Source organism: Neopelma chrysocephalum, unplaced genomic scaffold, assembly GCF_003984885.1.
Source record: "Neopelma chrysocephalum unplaced genomic scaffold, ASM398488v2 Primary Assembly neopelma1_25, whole genome shotgun sequence".
Classification (NCBI taxonomy): Eukaryota; Metazoa; Chordata; class Aves; order Passeriformes; family Pipridae; genus Neopelma; species Neopelma chrysocephalum.
The window spans coordinates 36,078,850-36,098,019 of NW_020897694.1; the positions used below are offsets into that span (position 1 = coordinate 36,078,850).

Sequence of the window (19,170 nt, forward strand, 5' to 3'; positions counted from 1 at the left end):
CCGCCCTTCGCCGCAGCCCCCGCCGGCGGCGGCCCCGCCGCGCCCCCTGGCGGCTCCCCCGCCGCGCCCGCCCCCGGCTGCAACCACGACCAGCAGCTCAGGTACGGCCCGGCCGTGTGTCCGCCCTGCCCCCGCCGCCTCGGGACCCCCTGCGCGGGCGGGGGAGGGTCCGCTTGGTACCCAGCTAGGCACTGAACCAAAACAGCTGCGCTCCGATACCCTGAAGGCTCGACGACAAGCCATCCCCAACAGCAGGAGCAAAAGTAGTGTTGCTGCCCTGAAACCCCACGCTCGTGGGGAAATTATAAAGTAGTGTACTAATCAGCTCATAAATTTAGAAATAGTTAATGTTTTAGTTTTGCTAAGTGAAAATAGCAGTCAAATTGCAGATCAGATCTTGTAACTGGAGTAATGCAGTGGTAAATTAAAACCTGCTGAGCATAGGTGTCTGATCCCTTAGCACTATGAAAAATGGAAATCTTGCTACTGGCTTTAAAGAGCACAAGGTGAATTTAACCGAAGTTGTAAAATATTACTCAAGCAGCCAGATACTTGGCAGATAATAATAAAAAAACATGATTTATTAGTCATGTGCCAGGCACCCACATCACCCCAGAGGACAAGCACTGCCCCAGCCTCCTCCTCCAAGTGCCCAGGATGTGCCTGCCACAGCTAGAAGCTGAGGTCAGACCTCCTAACACTCAGCCTGGTGCCATGCCTGTGAAAATGTCCTGTTTCTGTTTGCAAAATGTGTGGTCCTTCTGTTCTAGCAATGTCACTCTTTCTTTTTTCCCATGCATCAGACTGTTGCTCAGCCAGCCTATTCAGCCCATGATGCCTGGGTCCTGTAATGCAAGACACCCTTCAGACCTCAGCATGGCAGGATCCCAGGCTAAGTATGTGACTGTCAAAGATAAAACATCAAAGTTGCTTTTGAGGGGAAATGGCCTTCTTTCGTAAGATGACAAAGTAGTTATAAATATCATGAATGTGTTACTGTGCCAAGCCTGCCTTCCAGTATCAGGCTCAGCCTTACCCTGCCTGGTTACATCAGGAAGGATGACAGAGAGAAATACAATGTGCCAGTGGCATTTTAACAAGCCATGGCTGGGGGAATTTTTGCCCCTCACATGCTGCTTGCTTCAGCACTGGAATTTCTGACCCATCACAATAAATGTGAGAGAGAAAGTCAGCCCTGACCCGGTTGAAATGACTGGTGCCATGAAAACCCCCTGCTCTCTAGGCACTGAGCCACTGGTGTTATGCCAGTGGAGCTGTGCCTGATCTACAGCAGCAGAACTGAAAACCCAACAGGCCCCTGCCCTCAGAAAAGGTGCTGAACAAACCACCTCAGTTGTTTGTCTCCTCAAAACTTAGAGGAAGGAAGCAGAACACCAGTCAGACTCTGACTTTTTTTTTTAAGCTGTACTTTGTCACTGTACTGTACTTAATTGGGAATTGAGAGAATAATAGGCAGCTCTTTGTACCTCATTACTTTAAAAGTAATTCTGTATGTTACCTCAGGAATGTAGGTGTTCAGTACTTCTTTTTTCTAAACATTGATTATTGCTGTTTAAGATTGTCTTGAGTTATATTTGTCAAATTTAAATATTGTAAATCTGCTTTTATGCCTCTGAATAAAAGAGGCCTTATTTGCAAAGATGTATCTCCCGGTTCACGTAGACTTCCTGACTCATGGGGCTCTTTTATAGGAGCTCACATCCCAGTACAAGTACCCAGACTGTAGCATTTCTGACTAACCCCTGATGTTGAACAGCTGTTGAGTGAACACAAGCCACACTATGATCTCATCACCCATTACAGGATAAACAGAATTAGGCTGGGTTGGCAATAATTCCATTGTGGTTTTGCCCACAGCCTTCCACTAAAAAACACATATTAAAGCTTTGCTATGCAAAAACAGAATGGCAAGAGGAGACAACTATTTTGTTTCTGTCCCGTCCCTCACTCCAGAGGGTTTCTAGAGGCTTCTTCTGTTCCTACAATGGGGCTCATGGTGATGGGAACTGCTGACTGTACTTGGCAATATGTGTATGAGCAGCTTAAGAAGTAATCAACCCCAGCCATGTTTCTGCAGGAGATCACCACCCCACAGGCAGTCACAGGGGAGCACAGGCAGCAGGACAGGAGGTGCATTTACTTCTCTCTTGCTGCAGTTCAGAGCTCAGCATATTAAAACAGAATCAAAGGCCATTTGGTTTAATGAGCTTGGAATGTGAATGCTGTGGCTGAAGAGAAGACATACATAAACCAGAATCTTTAATGAACCTAAAATGTGAGCTGGATTTTGAGGGGAGATACATTCTTCCCTCCAAGCCCAGCTCGTGCACAGAGTAAGGGAAAACAGTGCTGCCAATGGTGCTGTCATTCATATTAGCAGGTCCCATGCATGAGAATCCTTTATTGGGAATTATTTGGGGGTTTTCAGCCTGGAGAAGAGAAGGTCAGGGTAGACCTGACAGCAGCCTTCCAGTACCTAAAATGGGCTACAGGAGAGCTGGGGAGGAACGTTTTACAAGTGTACTTAGTGATAGGACAAGAGGTGATGGGTTCAAACTGAGAGTCGGTTTAGATCATATTTTATGAAGAAATTCCTACTGTGAGCATGGCAGGCACTGGAACAGGTTTCCCAGAGAGGCTGTGGATACCCTATCCCTGGAAGTGTTCAAGGCTAGGTTGGATGGGGCTTTGAGCAACCTGGTCCAGTGGAAGGTGTCCCTGTCCATAGCATGGGGGCTTGGCACTAGATGATCTATAGGTTTCCTTCCAACCCAAACCATTATGTGATTCAATGAATTATTAAGACTAGGGACTGCCATTCCTATCCTAAAAGAACACCTTTGCTTCCAACAGTTTGTTCTTGATTGGTAGGTATTCTCAAACTCAACAAATGTTTCAAAGTTTGGAAGTGCAGACTTCCAGCAGCAGCTCTCCAATCATACTGATGGGACAAGCAGTGTTAAACCAAGGGTTCACCACTACACCTCCTTCCCAGCCATCTTCTCTGCCACCTATGCAACTCCAGCACCAACAGCATCAGCAACAACGCTACCTGCAGGTAGGACAATGAGGGTGATGTATAAAATGTACATGCAGAGTAATAAGGTGAATGGGCTGTGCAAACGGGGCTTCATGTGTCTACTGGAGCGTGATCCTGGCAGAAATGTCCATTTTAGAGATAGCAACATATATGAGACACTGATACAGTGTCATGTAGCAGTATAGCAAGGGAGCAGTGAGAACAGTCAGAATATTTAAAAGGAAGTTACTAATTCTGTACATTGGAAGCATAATCAGATTATCCTGGATATATTGAAAGTTTATTTCTAGCTGGAGAAAATTGCTGCCTTAGGATTTATTCTGTACTCTTTATTCAGTATAAAATTTGCTTATTTTACAAGTCAAAAGATGATTTTTAATTGCTAACATCAACATAAAATGAGATCTGGATCAGATATCTGGATCCCTTCAGTAAATTAACATATTTTCTCAACTCCACAAGGCAAAGAAGATAAAGTGGAGCACATTGCCTGGAAGAACCAGGTGATTTGAAGATGTAAAAATACTTATTTTTTGACCCAATTCAACACATACTACAGTAAAGGGGAAGGGGGGAAATGAAGTGTCTGTCTGTTAACTCAACAGGTGCTGAACTGAGTCTATAAAACCTGGTCATGTATCCACTGGCATCATTGAAAGAGTATCACCAACCTCAATTGATTAAGCTCTTGTTATTGAAATTAAATCCTTATCATAGCTGGGAATTAATGAAAAAAATATGACAGATACTGTTTCCAATAAAAGCATCTGCAAAATTCACATTGACTTTACCACTGCAAGGTCACACCCTACTGTAAACTCACAAAAAGGAAGGGCTAGAAGGGACAGCATGAAGCACATTGGGATCCCTGTTTCATTTTTGTTTCATTTCTGTCATCCGTGTCATTTCTGACATGTTTGCCCACCCTGCTCCTAAACAGGCTTTTCAGAATAACCTGCAAATCTCAGGCAGTGCAATCCTAAGAGAAAACCTTTCTCAGTGCCTAATTGGAATGTTGTTTGTTGCAATCTATGTCCATTCCTTCTAGCATTAGTTAAGCTAACCTCATGCCAAACAGCTCCAGAATAAGCCAACACCCTAGTAGTATTTTTAAGCATCCTGTACATTGAGGATGAAGAGGAAAGAATCGAACACCACAATAAATTTTATTTTATCTGTAGGTGCAAACACCAAGTTCTTTGCACAATGAACAACCCGATTCTTTGCTCCTGCCATCTTACTCACCACAGCAAGGAAGTATGGGGTATCATCAGACACAGCAGCAGCAGCAGCAACAGCAACAACTAACATCAAGAAGAAGGAATAGCTTATCAGAATCATCAAATTTACCACAGCCACTGCGATAGAGTCCCACCAGCACAATCAATGCACGATTAGCTTTAACCAATGGGCACATGGGGCAGAAGAGAATGACTTTGTACTTACTGTTCTGGCTTTTGCACAAGCATTTCTTTCAAAGCTCTATGACAGAAGTACGCCACAGAGTGCAGACTGCAACCAACAGCGCATTTACAGCACGCTGGATTCAGTTTGCGCTATCTCGTGAGCACAGTATGTACTGACAGAGCAAAACAAAGAGGAACACTACCCTGTGCAGCCTCTATCACCAATGAGTGCACGGGAGAAGGCATTCAATCTCAGCGTGTCATTCCGAAAGCTATCTGGCAATTCCAAAAGACTGTTGGCAGACTCATGAGGTATTTGGCCTTCACTGTTTCAGTTCTTCTTTTGTGTATGAAAAGCACTGCGTCAAAGGTCTATTGAGGAGAGAACAAGAGATTATTTTTATTATGATTATTGTTATTATTTTGCACAACTGCACAGAGGACAAAACCTAGGCACTTTCTGTAAAGAGAAGTTTGTTTCTTTATTCTTGTGGCCAAACTAGCACATCCAATGGAGGAGAAAGCCCAGCCATTGGTGAAGATGGTCTACAGCTCATAACCCTTGATTTAGAATCTGAAAAGTATTATGCAGCTTACCCTAACTGTTCTTCATTACAAAACAACCAACCAAAAAACCAAACCCACAACCCACTCTGGACTGTTTCCTACATGAATTGTGATTGCAAAAGAGAACTCAAATTGTAAGCACAATCATGCAGCTCTCCAGTAGTACAACATGAATCCTTCTTCAACCTAACTCACCCACTCCAAGTCTCTGAGAAATATGCACTGTGTTTTGGCCCAGTGACTTGGGATGCTGCAGACTATTACATATCTCTTTCATTGTAACATTTAGGATTAAATTTTCCTTTGGAGGAAAAAAAAAGAAATGCACTTTTCGCTTTTTTTGTATGTTTTCCGTTGATATGTTTCTAAGAAAGATTTTATGTAATTATTAAATAAAAAGTAGTGTATTGTACAGCTGTTGTAATAATGACCTATTTCTATATAAAATAAAATTATATGGAATTATGTGGAAATTATTTTGTATATGAAATATCAACTCATTTCACAAGTATAAAGATTGTGCTTGTGCTTTTTTGTGAGTGGGTATTTTGTAATAAACTAATTAATTAGAAATGTTTTTGTGAAGGGAACTACTGTTTCATGCTATATACAACTCAAACTATTATTTTTTTCCATTTAATGATGGACAGTTGTCTTTATTTGTAGAATAAAATAAAATAGCCAAAAGGCTTTATTGCAGGACTTGCACACATTTTCCTGTGACTGTTCAACTATGTGATTCACATTAGACTTTTTATCTTAGCCATAGCCTTGCATGGTGTTTGGCACGTGGTTAGCAAAAACAAGTATTATCCTATGGGATTTTTGTCATGGCATAGACTCTGAGAATGATAGCTCAGGAAGTTATATTAGCCGCTAGCGAAGACAGTTCATTTTAAGCACCTTTAAAACTTTAAAGACCTCAGGCAGCTCTGTACTTCCAACCAAATGGTTTTATATTAGGACAAAACGGATGGTTTAAAGAACAGTTTGACCCAGCACACGCAAGGGCTTTGAATCACGTCCAGCTTTAGTGTTTTAAGATATTGCTGTCCTGAGTTTTGTGACGCATCTCTTCTGGAATGCTCACACTGTAGACAGTCTGGTTTCCACTTTAGCATCCTTGTGCAGACTCTTTTTAATGTTAAATTCAAATTGAGTACAGGATGGAGCAGATAGGGTACAGGTCTGCTTTCCCTCTCCTGACTCTGCTGCAGGAGCAGCAGCCTCCAACACAGATTGAGGTGGATAACTGAGCATAGTAATGTCTTCATTCGCCACAGCAGGACTGAAAGGGGATGGCCCTCAGGGCAGCTTGCAGCCACTGGAGCCAGCATTAGCTTCAAGAGAGTGCAGTCATGCCCTTCCCGCCCTTCAGTACCAGGGATCACATCACCAGAGACCAGCGTGTTCTGGTTTCTGTGCCATAGAGGAACAATGGAGGTAATCGGACTGGGAGCTGGAAATAGTGAAAGAAAACTTTTCAAGAAATGAAAAAGTTCATTTGCCCTGAGTTCTGAAAAAGTTAAAAATCTCCTCAAGAAAACCCACTGGCAAAATGACCTTGTTGCTTTGACAGCAATACTGGGTGGCAGCACTGATCAGTGCATATGTATTTCAGTCCATACAACTCCGCTGGTTTATTTCATTGAAAGAAGATGAGAGAATCAAGTCTAGTCTCTAGGAAGTGTTTAGCTAATAGATCTGGTCTGTAAGAAAGTGTTTTTACTGCCATCTTTAGGTACCTGTGTGAGTTAGCCGACTCATCTCTAAATTCTTGTGTTCAGTGAAGCAAGAGTGACCCCACCAGATGAAGATTAGAAAGCTAAATCCAAAGGTTTCACTTAATGTCTGAAGGAACCTCCCTCTTTCCATAAACTATAGACAAACCTAAGTGAAGCCCAGTTGGCTAAGTTGGAGGTTAACTTCATAAATTCCAGCTGCTCCTGTAAGGCCTTATCCTGGGAAAGGGGAGGAGAAATCTGTAAGTTCAGGCAGGAAGAGGTAACAAAAGGAACATGAGTACCTCGTAAGAAAAACATGTGGAAGCAGCAGTTGATGGATCTCAGCCACTGTGACAGAAGTCCCAGAAAGGGAAAATTCCTTTGTTTTACTCTCAGAGATAATACACCCACACCTCTCCCAACTGCCAGTGGTATGTCCAAGCCATGCTCAGCCTTGGAGCACTTATCTTTTCTAAAACTAGCAGCACTGTAAACTGTTAACAGAGAGAAGCTGCAAATAGAGTTGGGTTGCCTCCTTTTAAGTTGGTTTATTACATTGTTTGGAAGGATACAAAGTGGTTGCAAGAGTAGATTTATGTCAAGACCCAGTTTTTTGTGCTCTGTCTCATTTCTTCCCTGTACACACATTCTGGTTTGGGATTACTGTACTTGTTCCCTGTTGCACACACAAGGCAATGCTAGTTCTCTTCACAGAGCTGGGCTCTTGTTCTAGTTCATTACAGCCGAGATCCAGCTTGTTCCAATATAATCCCTCAGTTTGGGCCGGTTTTCCGGGCAGGTGGCCAGGCGGGGTGCTTACAGCAGGCCACTGCCCCGCGCCGGGATGCCTCGCTTCTGTCTCGGGAACAGGAGCTACAGATCTGAAGGGGGAAAAACGTTTGCTCGAAGCACAACCGCGCCAAGCTGAGCCCACCACACAACTCACAAGAGAGAGGCTAAACAGGGCGCGGGTACCAAACACCGACGGTACCGGCGCACAGACCGAACATCCCCGGCACCGGCACACACAGACACATGACCCCACGGAACACCCCCGGCACCGGCACACACAGCCCCCGCCCCCTCAGACCAGCCCCGCCCCGCTGAGCCGCTCCCGGCGCCGGCGCAGTCTGTTCCCACCCTCGTCCCGGAAGGGCTCCTGTTTCCCGGAGTGCCTCGCGCGCTCCTTTCCGGCCTGTGCCCGGGCAGGGTGAGTGTTGGTGGGGGCCCGTCCCGCCGAATCCGCCTCCATCCTCCCCGCAGACCCCGTGGCGCGGGGGTCCCTGGCCCGGCTCGGCGCAGGGGGCGACCCGGCGCGGGAGGCACCGGCTGGGAGCTCCCGGCGGGCCCGCGTTGGGCGGGAATGGGGCCCATCTCCTGCCCTCCCCCTGTCTCTCAGGCCCGGGGAGGCCTGCGGGACAAATGGGAGGTGGATACGGCCCGTGCTGTCAGTCCCTGGAAGGAGCCGCTTAGGCATCGTCGTGTTCATTCCGGGCCAGGCTGAGCGGCCCTGCCGGGTCGCCTTGAGGAAGGAGGGGTTTGGACACACAGAATTAGGACGGGGCCATCGTAGGAGCGCTTGGGGCTGGCCGGGAGCCCGCTCCTCATGTGAGGTAGTCGGAGTATCGGATATGCTTCCTGCGCTTCTCAGGCAGATGGAAGTAAAGCATTTATGATGCTGGAAAGCTGCTGCGTGTAGCCTGCGACTGGTGCGACCCCGGGGGTTAGTTGGTTTAGGTTAAAGTTCCGAATGTGGGAGTTGTGTGGTTTGTAAGTGTCTGGGGAGGACAGGAGGGAAGGGGACGGGAGGAGTCCCAAGGGAGGTTGGTTTGACGCTTATACGGATGTTTTTCAGCGTTGCTCAGATGGCTCCTGCAAAGAAAGGCGGCGAGAAGAAGAAGGGGCGCTCTGCCATCAACGAGGTGGTAACGAGGGAATACACCATCAACATTCACAAGCGGATCCATGGCGTGTAAGTTGTTGTTATCCCTTATGTTAACTGGCATTTGGTTGCGGCTTCGATAGGTTTTAAAGGGCAGAGGAGGACTGTCCTTATTGCGTGTTGTTTGCGGTCTCTTGTGCCTCGGTTGTGTCCCAAGGAAGTAGCTCTGTACCTGTGCAGCGCCACACTTTGTATGTGGCTTTCTTTGCTGGTGAGTGTTCCAGGACTTGAATTTGAAGTTAGATCTATTTACTTCTGTGCACAGGTTGCCATTCTTTTCCAGGCAAATGTTTAAAGTTTAGCCCACTGATTAAGTTTTAGAAATTATATATTGCTGTAGTCAAATGATTGGCTTTGTGCTTGTCGTGAAGTCATGTGACGTGTAAATTGGGGTATGATTTGAATTAAAAGGATATTTGTTGTGTGTAGATGGGGGTTTACCTGGCAAAATGCTGAACCTCGTAAAACCGTGTAGTAGTGAAGTGCTTGAGAGGAAACTGCATCACCCTTACATTCTGTGTATGGCTGCAGTCATGTGGAAGACACAATTTGAATCAAAATGATTGGGGAAATGGCTGAAGTTGGAGAGAAATGAGGCAGTGAAGTATTGTAAAACCGTGGGCGAGAAGGGGAGACTGGTATTCTTTAATTGGCAGTAAGATGTTCTGACCTTGCGTATTGATTGGCAGTTCAGTCTGTTTTAAGGCAGATGATCCTGCTATCCACTTTTCTTTTTGGGTTATCCACTTTCTGTGCATGGTGTGTGCTAGGGCTGCAGTGCTTTTTGTTTAATGCTTGTCTCACTTGTAATCATGCACCCACTTCCCATTTCTAACACTAAATATCAACAGCGATGTGCAAATAATACTAAATATAATTTACTGTGGGACCTCAGGCACTACTGATACAGCTCCATGTCACAGTGTGGGTATAACATATGGCAAAACACTCGCAGTGCAGCTCTAACTTCTGTTGTGAATGGCCAGTCCTGCAGGATCTGTCCTTAATGGGCATGAGACAAGCTATACTGGTAAAAAAAACCCAGTTCTGATGGTGGTACTGGTGCTGTCCTGCTAGCATGAGAGAAAGTAAGTACTGTGTAGGAGAAGCTGTTATTCAGAATAATGTCAGTTTTATTCTTCTGCAGTTTATTTTAATACTGTTACAGTTCTGTCAAGTTTGTATTACTATTGTTGCACTGCTTTTCTCATAGACCTTCTATTCAGTGTCTGAAACCTCTGATCTCTCCAGTAATGTTGCGATACTCCCAACATGCTGACATTAAAACCGAAGGCTTAAAATTCAGGAGATCTTGGGGTTGCATAGTTTTACTGAAATTATTCTCCCTAAGTATACGAGGTTTCTTTTAGGCCCAAGGTTAGCAGCTCCCTACCAGGGTAAGAGTGTAGTCATGCTGTGATGCAGCTGTTTGTCTGCTGTTGAACACAATTCTTTAGGTTGTATGTTTAGAGAACACCAGTGAATGCTGCAACATGCAACATTAAATGCTGACAGTGTCCTGAAGTTAAAGAAATGGCTCTTGTGTTTGTCCTAGGGGCTTCAAGAAACGAGCACCGCGCGCTCTCAAGGAGATCCGTAAATTTGCGATGAAGGAGATGGGTACTCCCGACGTTCGCATTGACACCAGATTGAACAAAGCAGTCTGGGCTAAAGGAATAAGGTGGGTTTCTGCAGCTTTCCTTACTGTCTGTGGAAGGACTTGGAGGGGTAGAAACATTTGTATGCTTCTTGCAGTGTTTGCATTTGCTTTGCAGATGCGTTTTTTCTTACAGCATACATGCCAAGCTAATCTTTCTGTCAGCTCTGTATTCTGGTCAGTTCTCCCAGCATATTTGTAGCAAAGCTTTGGCAAACTCTGCGACTGAAAGAGCTTCCTTCTACCTCTAATAAGAATAAAGTGAAGAAAAGAAGGAATGTGGGTTTGGGGAGGGTGGGGGAAGAGAAAGGATTGAGGTATTGTAATACTGAAGTACCCTGACCCCTATCACAGCAGACACTTTTTATGGCCTTTTAGTGATACCTTTGGTCCCAAGATAGGTGCCTGGGATTTGTGTAGTGTGTCTGAACAGGATTAGGTTTTGAAGCCTGCTGAAATGATAAATGCTACACGAGGTGGTAAGTAGGTGTGTTTTAAATAGGACCATTAATCTTTTCTTCAAAGGACAAATGATAAGTAGTTTGAGCGTCAAAAACTACAGCTTCCATTAAATCGCTGCTACAGAGGCAGCTGATTTGGCATTTGACATGTGTAAAGATTGTCCAAAAGAACTGCTGTGAGGAGTGGAACTTCTTAAACCATAATAAAAGGTTAATTGGAATTGATGTTTTGAGTGATGCACTGGATACACACAGTTTTAAACCATGTCTTTTGGGAGTCAGATTCTTAAGTCATATTTACAGTACTTTACCTGGTATTGTGTGGCCAACCCTTCCTTCAAAAGCAGCGTGGGACTAAGCTACTGGATCTTGTGGGGAGGGGTTTTCTGTATTTCCTGTTAAACTTTACAGTTCATACCAATGAAGAAGTAGCAGTGGAAGCAGGAGACAGCATAACTTCAGAGGTTTGTAGTGAGGCTACTAACCAAGACTTCCTTATATTAACTGGTAGCAGTGTGGTCTGTGGAGCAAGAAGTCACCATATCTGTCTTTCCAGTTTGAGCTTGCAGTTTTTACTGGTTAGAATACATAATGTATGCAAAGTAAAATATCATCCTCTGGAAGGATCAGGAGTGGCTAAAATCACCCATGTCAGCTCATATGATAGTGAGTGACTTACATAAAGTATGAAAAATGCTTTTGACTTGTGTCAGGAAGGGAGTAAAGCAAAGCAAGTTCCTGTGTCTTGATTACTGTGTACTGCTACACAGTGACTTCCCTGTTACAAACAAAATCATCTATGTAATTTAGTTGTGATTCCAGGGCTTAGTGAGGAAGCAACGTTGATCAGTTGTGTGCCTCTAAGTAAGATCTTTGCTCAGGTTAGATGCTCACTAGAATTTCCACAACTTCTGGCATACAGATTGGGCAATACTTTAACTCTGGACAGGGGCCTTGGGCTTTCGGAGCAGATTGGTGGGTTTTTCCTCACCATTTTCTATTGTAGTAAGAAATGCTTGTTAGTAACAGCTGCTTGCTGATCATGTTCATGGCGTTCATGTTCACATTTATGATGATCATGTTCACTTCATGACCAACTTCAAAGCTGATGATGAAGCGACAATTTCCTGGATCAGTAGTAGACAAATGATGCACTTCTGACTTAATGCACCTACTGGATTATGGATTCATCATATTCAAGGCTCACTTCAATCTTACCTGCTCACTTCATTAAAACTAAACAGAAAAAAAACCCCTAAAAATCTCTTCTAAGGCAAACAGTACAATCTCTTAAAGGTACAGGATTTTTCTCTTACTATGAGGGTGAGATAGAAAGAGAATTGACTCATTGTGTCTTTGCACAAATAGGCAGAGCTTAAGAATTTGGGGGGGAAGTACAATAATAACGGCCAGTCTTCGCGAACAAAGATTTGGGGAAAGGTCTTTTACCTTTCCAGCCTGCGCAATGGATTTTTTAGGTGAGACACAGCCTGCGCTGAACTGAGCCCACCCTTTAATCCTAAAGTTCATCTGCCGGGGCCAAGCAAGCTTGGACAATGGCAGTGAGGTCCTCAGGACGTAGGTTTGTTTAGAGTGACCTTCTCATAGATGGATGGCCTCACAGGGCTAACGAGCTCCATCTGCCCGGGGGGACTGGGATTCGAACCTGGGTCGCAGCGGTGAGAGTCCCGCATGCTAACCACTAGGCCACCAGGGGTCCCAACCTGGGGGGGGGAGTAATTATGGAACAAAGAACTTTTCAATGAATTCACAGGTTTCAGTACATAGTTTACTAAAAATTAATCTGCCATCTTCATTTTAGGAATGTTCCTTACCGTATCCGTGTACGTTTGTCCAGAAAGCGCAATGAGGATGAAGATTCACCAAACAAACTGTACACACTGGTTACCTATGTACCAGTGACAACATTCAAAGGTGAGGAAGGTTGCGTGCCATCTCTCACGCCATGTTTCTCTGCACAAGTAGCAAAGCAGGACAGCTCCTCCTACAGTGCAAAATTCAAATGAAAATCATGCTGAAGGGCCAAAATGCTTGCTTAAACTATCTCTGCTGTAGAAACCAGGGCTGCTAGCTTGCCTGATCTGCATTAAAAATTAATACAGAATTTTGTGAAATAGTCATGTAAATTTTGAGAGATAGAGAAAAACTGGCCAGAGTTGTTAGGGTAGTTTTAAGGTTTGTTTTCCCATATAAAGCCCATCCTCTGATGTCAAAAGCTCAGGCAGGTTGAGCCCTTTCTGCTTGTCATCTGAGAAAAATCAATTCTGCATATAAAAAAACCAACTTCATGTTGTATCATACTTGCCTAAATAGTTTGCTCTTCCAGAAGTAGATCAGCTAACTAGCTTTGAAACAGCTTCACAATTTCTTGTTTTGCAGGTCTACAGACAGTCAATGTGGATGAAAATTAATCTGATTTTCATTACAATAAAAGGATAAAAAGAAAGTTTATTCCTAAGTTGTTGTTTTTATTGTCCAGTCTCTTCAAGCTCTCAGCTGTGAAACATTGAGTTGAACAGGTACCAACATCTTAAAGTATCTTGTTTTCTTTAGACTTGTTCATAATGGTGTAATTTGCTTAATTAAAGATACTGTAGACTTCTGTTACATGTGAATGGAATAAGGAGAAGTTGTGGGTGGCAAAGTCCTAGTGCTTTTGTTCTGTTCCTGGGCCAGTAAAGAGACACTACACAGGTGTTTTAAACAGGCCAAGTTTGTTTAAAAAACACAAAACAAGGAAAACCCAACCAAAACTGATGGCTCATATATTTCATACATGTAATCTCTTGTGGATGACATAAGTTCCCTGTATTTAGTCCCCTGTTGGCCTCGTAGGCCGACTCAGTAGGCTTCTCCCAAAGCAGGTCTGTATGCTACATGGAAACAGCTTTCTGACTAGTGCAGTTAAATGTGATCATGGTAGCTCAGGGAATCCATGTAATGAAGTAAAGATTAAAAGTACTTACCTTCCATAAATCAGTAAATACTGTCAATGCCAGTCTTGTACAAAAAGGGTTTATTGAAAAGTGCATCTTTTTACAGATGAACATCAGAAGCACAGTCCATGTACATTTAACATTTGAGCAAGACATACAAATTGGAATACAATCAAATATATTAAAATAGTTTCAATTACCAGCATTGAAACAGTTTTCAGTATTAGTGCAAAAAAAGGCAACCCAAACTGCAGACAGCAGATGAGAAGTGTTCTCCCCTGTTTAAAAAAAAAAAAGGACAACTGGAGCCAGCCTCTGGTCTCCCAGCGCGGAAGAGGGCTTCAGTGTCTTCACACTGTAGACAGATGTTTCCTTTTACATTCAAAACAAGAACATAATAAATCAATGGCACAAAACAAACCTACACACCCTTTAGCTTTTAAAGCTCTTAAACTGAAAACCACAGACCAACAAATTAATTATCAGAAGTCCACTGCTAACTGAAAGCCTTTTACAGTATGTGCTTTGGCATAATTTCAGTGCATTTCAATTTTTACATGTTTGCTGCTACTGCATGTTTGATTTTGTATGTTCATTCCGTGGTGAGCAGCTCACTCCATTTGTTTTGAGACTATATTGATTTAGCTTTGCATTCTCAAGTTTTGGTTTCAGTTCTAAGGGTTTTTCAAAGAAGTTAACTAATGATTGTTCAGTCAGGAGGGATGCTAAAATATGTTCAAAAGAGACAGTCCAGTCCCCTTCAGTCACAGGTGAAGGTTGGGAGTCTTTGTGAGGGGTCTTCACAGTGTCAGTAAAAACAGCATCCTGGTCTGAAGCAGAGGCCTCGGGCTGTAAGTCCTCAGTGAACTCATCTGATCCACTCCCCAGGCTGATGCTTCTTTGTCCTACTTCTCCAATTTGAAGTAACAGTGTGGTCACAGTGGCAATGGCTTGATACAAATCATTCTCCTCTGGATCTTCATGAAACATGCTGTACAACGTTTTGCAGAACTGAATGAACTCTCTCTGTAAAGGATGAAAAACCAACATCAAAGTACTGAACAGCCATGTTATGGGATCAGTGCAGGAGTCAGGCAAGGGCACGGTACTGCAAAGGCAGGCAGAATGCTGTGTACATTCATATGCTCATTTATAACTTCTGCCTGCTTTTAAAAAATATTAGTGAAGGGATTTCAACCCCCACTGGTGCTAGGAATCCTTGTGCTGAAATCAAAGAGGGAACAGAGCAGTGAAGTATTTTGATGCCTTGATGAAGGAGATCTGGACCTGCCAGGTGGCCAGAGGGCAACTGAGATATAAGGCAGGGGATAGTCCCTTACTGGTGGCTGTTACACAGAGTGAGTTATAACCAAAGTCATCCACAGGCCTGCAAGCCACCTCCCTTCTGTTTCTCTCCCATCTTTCCCCAGATCTTTTTCTTCTGCCAGTAAAATTCAGACATCTTCCCAGCCTCTTTCCCTCCTTCCCTCACTCACCCATCACAGGTGATTATCAGACTAGAGAGGATGTTTCCATATCCTGTTCTGAAACTGAGCCCTCAGTGTGATGCCTTTAGGAGAGCTCATGTGTCCCTGCTGAGCTGACAGGTGAGATACATGCCACCCATTTAAAACTTTATGTACCAACACCTGTTTGTTTTACTAATATGGGACCCTTTTCCCTCCAGTAGATTCCTTTATGAGAGCAACATAATAAAAAACTACTGGCATTAGGGAGGAGATAGTAAGATGACAACAGCCTTCAGCTGTTTTACTTCATGCAGTTTTAGTCAGTGTTTGGCTATGACAGGGCAAGTCCCAGTTGGTTGTGGACTAAGAAGTCACTGGTTTGGTGCAGAGGAGGTATGGGAAGACAGAACAGCAATATGCATTCTCGGGAATTCTTGGGCTTAGGAGGAGGGCTTTATCCTGCCTGCATAAGCCTGTTTGCTTGCCTGTTCTGCTGCAGGTGAGTGTAAATCTGAAATTCTATTCACCAGTCTGAGTAGAGAGAGCTGCTAAAAAGGTAGCTGAGAGTTTTTAACACATGCTCTGTGGATCAGAGGACCCCAATCCTTGATGCACGAAGGACTGAATCTAAGTACAGGCTGAAGTCACACTTTCTCAGGAAGAGGCAAACTTGTATTCAGTTGTTGCATTTTAAGTACACTTAATTAAAAACAGACTACAATCTCTAAGGTACATACCTGGCTCATTTTTGGCAATTCTTTTTCAGTTTTAGTATCTTTTTCTTTGGCTAGATCCTTCAGCATCTGCTTCAACTGCTTTTGGTAATCTACTGCATCACCTTTTTTTGGAGCAGACATAAAAAGGAGAATTAATTTTCAAGTCACTTGAGTAAATTTACATTTCAAAATAAACCCCAGAGAGCAGAGATAACATGGTAGGGATCACAAGTGGGTTATCTCATATGCACACGCATTAGAGAACCATTTTGGACATACCATTTGATTTTCCAATCACTAGTGGTCTTGATGTTGACAGCAAAGGATTCTTTAATGGTGACTGGCTGTCTCGCTCATTTTCTGTGAGAGCTATCCAAAAAAAGTGACAAATGTAATCCTTTGAATTCTGCATAATGGTTATTTATGTTTCTAGAACTTACATATTTGAAGAAAGCAAAATAATGGGGCAAATAAGTTTTTAAATACTTTTAAGTACTTCATTAAATCATACTGTAAAATTATGTTACTGTAAGTAAGACTGATTCTGCAGTTGGAAGTTTGCCAAGAATGGCACATTTAATTAAAATCTCTGAACAGAGGAACTACCACAGAATTTTGTCACCTGATTAAAACTGGATCAAGATATGATACGGAGATCTCTACTGTACGTGGAGTACAAGCCATTCAAAAATGTTATTTCAGTTCATATTTTGTCTGGAAGTAACCATGTAATTGGTTGCAAAAGATCTCTGAATGCAGCAGATGTGTGAGCTTTGACATTGTAATCTATAAATTTCATCCAAAAAAGGTTTGACTGGAGTAATTTGTAAAATGTGGTGAGCGTGACTACAAATGTACATCGTAATCGCTCCCAGTTGGAAGGAAGCAAGACTAAGATCTTCATTAAGCAGCTTTTTCCAAAAGCAAGAGATTTTTTTTGGAAACTGAGGTATTCATTCCCTTTCAGATTTCTTACCTGGTGGGATATGCAGCTTATATAGTAACTTTATCTTTTCATTCATTTCTCCATTATACATAACATCTGCAAGGCAAAAAAAAAGAACAAGAAGGAAGTGAACCAGAGCACTTACTTCCACAGTTTAAAATAAATCAGGCATCTCTCTGTGCACAAAGGATAATTGTTTACATGGACAATAAACATATGGCCAGTGTATTACTTTAAGTTGTGCCTGTCAATGAGGAACAGCAGGTGAGAGCCATCTGTTTGGTCTTTGTTCTTGTAAAGTAGATTGGGAGTATCTAACCCTATGGAGTTTCAGCATTGTTTAAAAATATCACGGAGGATGGCACAGAATCTAGCAAAGGCTGTTTGCTGCCACAGATTAACAGGAATGTGAGAGGGGAGAGACAGAAAAGTTTGGGGACATGATATTCTTAGTATTTCTCCCCTTCAGCTCTTACTGCTGTTCTATAGAGTAAGCCCAAAGGAGATACCTATTTAACGTGTAATATAATTCACACTTTCAATGACCACTAAAAATAAGATTCTAAACTTTCAAATGCACTGAAACACTGTGAAGAACTTTTTTAATTAAAAGTTGTATCTATCTAAGAATCAAATTCAAATAACAATATAATACAGAGTGCCTTAAGGTTTGCATAAAAAAATTCTAAAAATCTTGAGTTGCAAGAACAAAAATTCATGGATTTTTACTGAAGCTTTGAATGTTGATTCAGTTTTTCCCGCTTGAGATCAGGCAACAGTTTAGATATGGCACTTTCTCTTCAGCCAGATTTTGGGACAGGCAGCCTCATCTCATTAGGACAGCTGGTGGCCTCAAGACCAACCCAAGCACAGCCCTCAGTCCCTGCTGGCCAGATTTTTTTTTGTTCTGCTTGAAGTCAACATGTAAGGCAAGCAGCAGTGTTTAAGATTAAGTCTTTAAGAAGTGGTTACAAAGAGATATACTGAGATTTCAAAGATATACTGACAGCAGCCATCGAGTAGAGAGGATTTCCTAGCATTCCATACAGACCCAAGTATAATTTTAATTCATACAAGATTTTAAACAAAATTACTATTGTCTGAGATATCAAATTTTTAATACAAGATTCAGTTATATCCTTAGGCTGTCTTTTAAATCAAACTGACTTCGGGTGACTGGAACACAAAAAATCAGTAAAGGTCACTGATTAGGATAATGACAAGCCCTAAAAAAACATCCTCCCCTGCCAGTCATACGGCATTTTAACATTCACATCTCTCACACATGCCATCCCCTTCTCTGCCCACCTTCCACCCTGCAGGTGAGCTGATACCTAAGCAGCTGGCGAGCCCCTTGAATTCGATGAGCCGGTCCATGTTCTCATCCAGGAGCCGGAAGGTCCTTTGGGCGAGGACGTCAGTGTGCTCCCCACAGGTCCAGGGTGACACCAGCCTGTACAGGTTGGTGAACTGCTGGGCATCGATGCGGTACTGCTCAGCGTACGGCCGGCTGGGGTCGTGCCGCTCTGCCACTGGGCTCGTCATTTCCCAGTAACACCTTATTAAATGTTCCCTCTAGGAGAAATCAGAGGCGGGAGAGGGGTTATTGCACTGCACAGTGTCAGAGAGCACCACCAGCAGTAAAAGGCATTGACATCAAACTGCTGTAAAATGCTCGATACTCTCTTTGCGTGAGGTGTCACACTGATACCAAGACCATTTCTGTGTGACAAAGCAAATCTTCAATCAGAGCAGCCAACTGCTCTCACAATTTGTAATGGATAAGTAATACATTTGAAGGGAGACCGTGCAAATTCTTGGAATAAATTCACTGTGGGCTACTGAAACTCTATTAGCCACATCTGGCCCAGGATGTTCCTAACCAGCCAAAGGTACAGAGGGTCACAGAAAACACAGAGTAAGCATTATACAGGCTTGACCTGCTCATTTATTCTCTCTCAGACATCTCCATTTGGATACTGTACCTATTAGTCTTCCCTTAGGGACAGGCAAAACAAAGAGTCCTAACAAAGCAAGCTGTACTCAGGGAAGCAAGGAAAATAAAGAAAAAGGAACTGCCACCAAGAAATTAAATAAGAGGAGTATGAGCCAGTTAAAGCTCAAAACCAGCACTGAGCAGCAGGAGGGAAGCACTGAAGAACAAGCTTCAGCAGCATCATCTTACAACCACTAGTGGAAGGAGGAGCTGCTCTTAGTGACAAAGCTGCGTAACGCTAACAACATACCACAGTCATATTCTCAGT

General features: G+C 43.2%; 3 protein-coding genes across 6 annotated transcripts in view; 2 read left to right on the plus strand and 1 right to left on the minus strand.

Annotated features, from left to right (window-relative positions):
* LOC113963750 (neuronal PAS domain-containing protein 2-like) overlaps window positions 1-5,746 on the plus strand; it is a 15,956-nt gene extending 10,210 nt beyond the window's left edge. The window contains exons 2-5 of the mRNA XM_027675192.1: window positions 50-101; window positions 804-896; window positions 2,893-3,079; window positions 4,243-5,746. Coding sequence (XP_027530993.1) covers window positions 50-101; window positions 804-896; window positions 2,893-3,079; window positions 4,243-4,428 — 518 coding nt within the window. The 3' untranslated portion in view covers window positions 4,429-5,746. The remainder of the gene's footprint in view (window positions 1-49; window positions 102-803; window positions 897-2,892; window positions 3,080-4,242) is intronic.
* Window positions 5,747-7,835: 2,089 nt separating this feature from the next.
* Window positions 7,836-13,398, plus strand: RPL31 (ribosomal protein L31). The gene is made up of 5 exons (XM_027674925.1): window positions 7,836-7,968; window positions 8,614-8,730; window positions 10,256-10,381; window positions 12,641-12,753; window positions 13,219-13,398. The coding sequence occupies exons 2-5, from the start codon at window positions 8,624-8,626 to the stop codon at window positions 13,248-13,250; spliced, it is 378 nt and encodes a 125-aa protein (XP_027530726.1). The 5' UTR covers window positions 7,836-7,968; window positions 8,614-8,623; the 3' UTR covers window positions 13,251-13,398.
* A 440-nt stretch (window positions 13,399-13,838) lies between these two features.
* TBC1D8 (TBC1 domain family member 8) overlaps window positions 13,839-19,170 on the minus strand; it is a 50,837-nt gene continuing 45,505 nt past the window's right edge. For 3 of the 4 annotated variants that reach the window (XM_027674919.1, XM_027674920.1, XM_027674921.1), the window contains exons 16-20: window positions 18,241-18,481; window positions 16,937-17,002; window positions 16,240-16,329; window positions 15,982-16,082; window positions 13,839-14,801 (exon numbers count right to left, since the gene is read on the minus strand). In XM_027674919.1, the coding sequence (XP_027530720.1) occupies window positions 14,343-14,801; window positions 15,982-16,082; window positions 16,240-16,329; window positions 16,937-17,002; window positions 18,241-18,481 (957 nt within the window). In that variant the 3' untranslated portion in view covers window positions 13,839-14,342. Of the gene's footprint in view, window positions 14,802-15,981; window positions 16,083-16,239; window positions 16,330-16,936; window positions 17,003-18,214; window positions 18,482-19,170 lie in introns of those variants that run through there. The other variant, XM_027674922.1, reaches the window with a different exon arrangement.

Excerpts from the sequence above, each read along its gene's own strand:
- RPL31 (XM_027674925.1), top strand. The coding sequence starts at position 8,624 with ATGGCTCCTGCAAAGAAAGGCGGCGAGAAGAAGAAGGGGCGCTCTGCC. Across the intron at positions 10,382-12,640 it reads GTCTGGGCTAAAGGAATAAG|GAATGTTCCTTACCGTATCC; the intron begins GTGGGTTTCTGC and ends TCTTCATTTTAG. Across the intron at positions 12,754-13,218 it reads ACCAGTGACAACATTCAAAG|GTCTACAGACAGTCAATGTG; the intron begins GTGAGGAAGGTT and ends CTTGTTTTGCAG.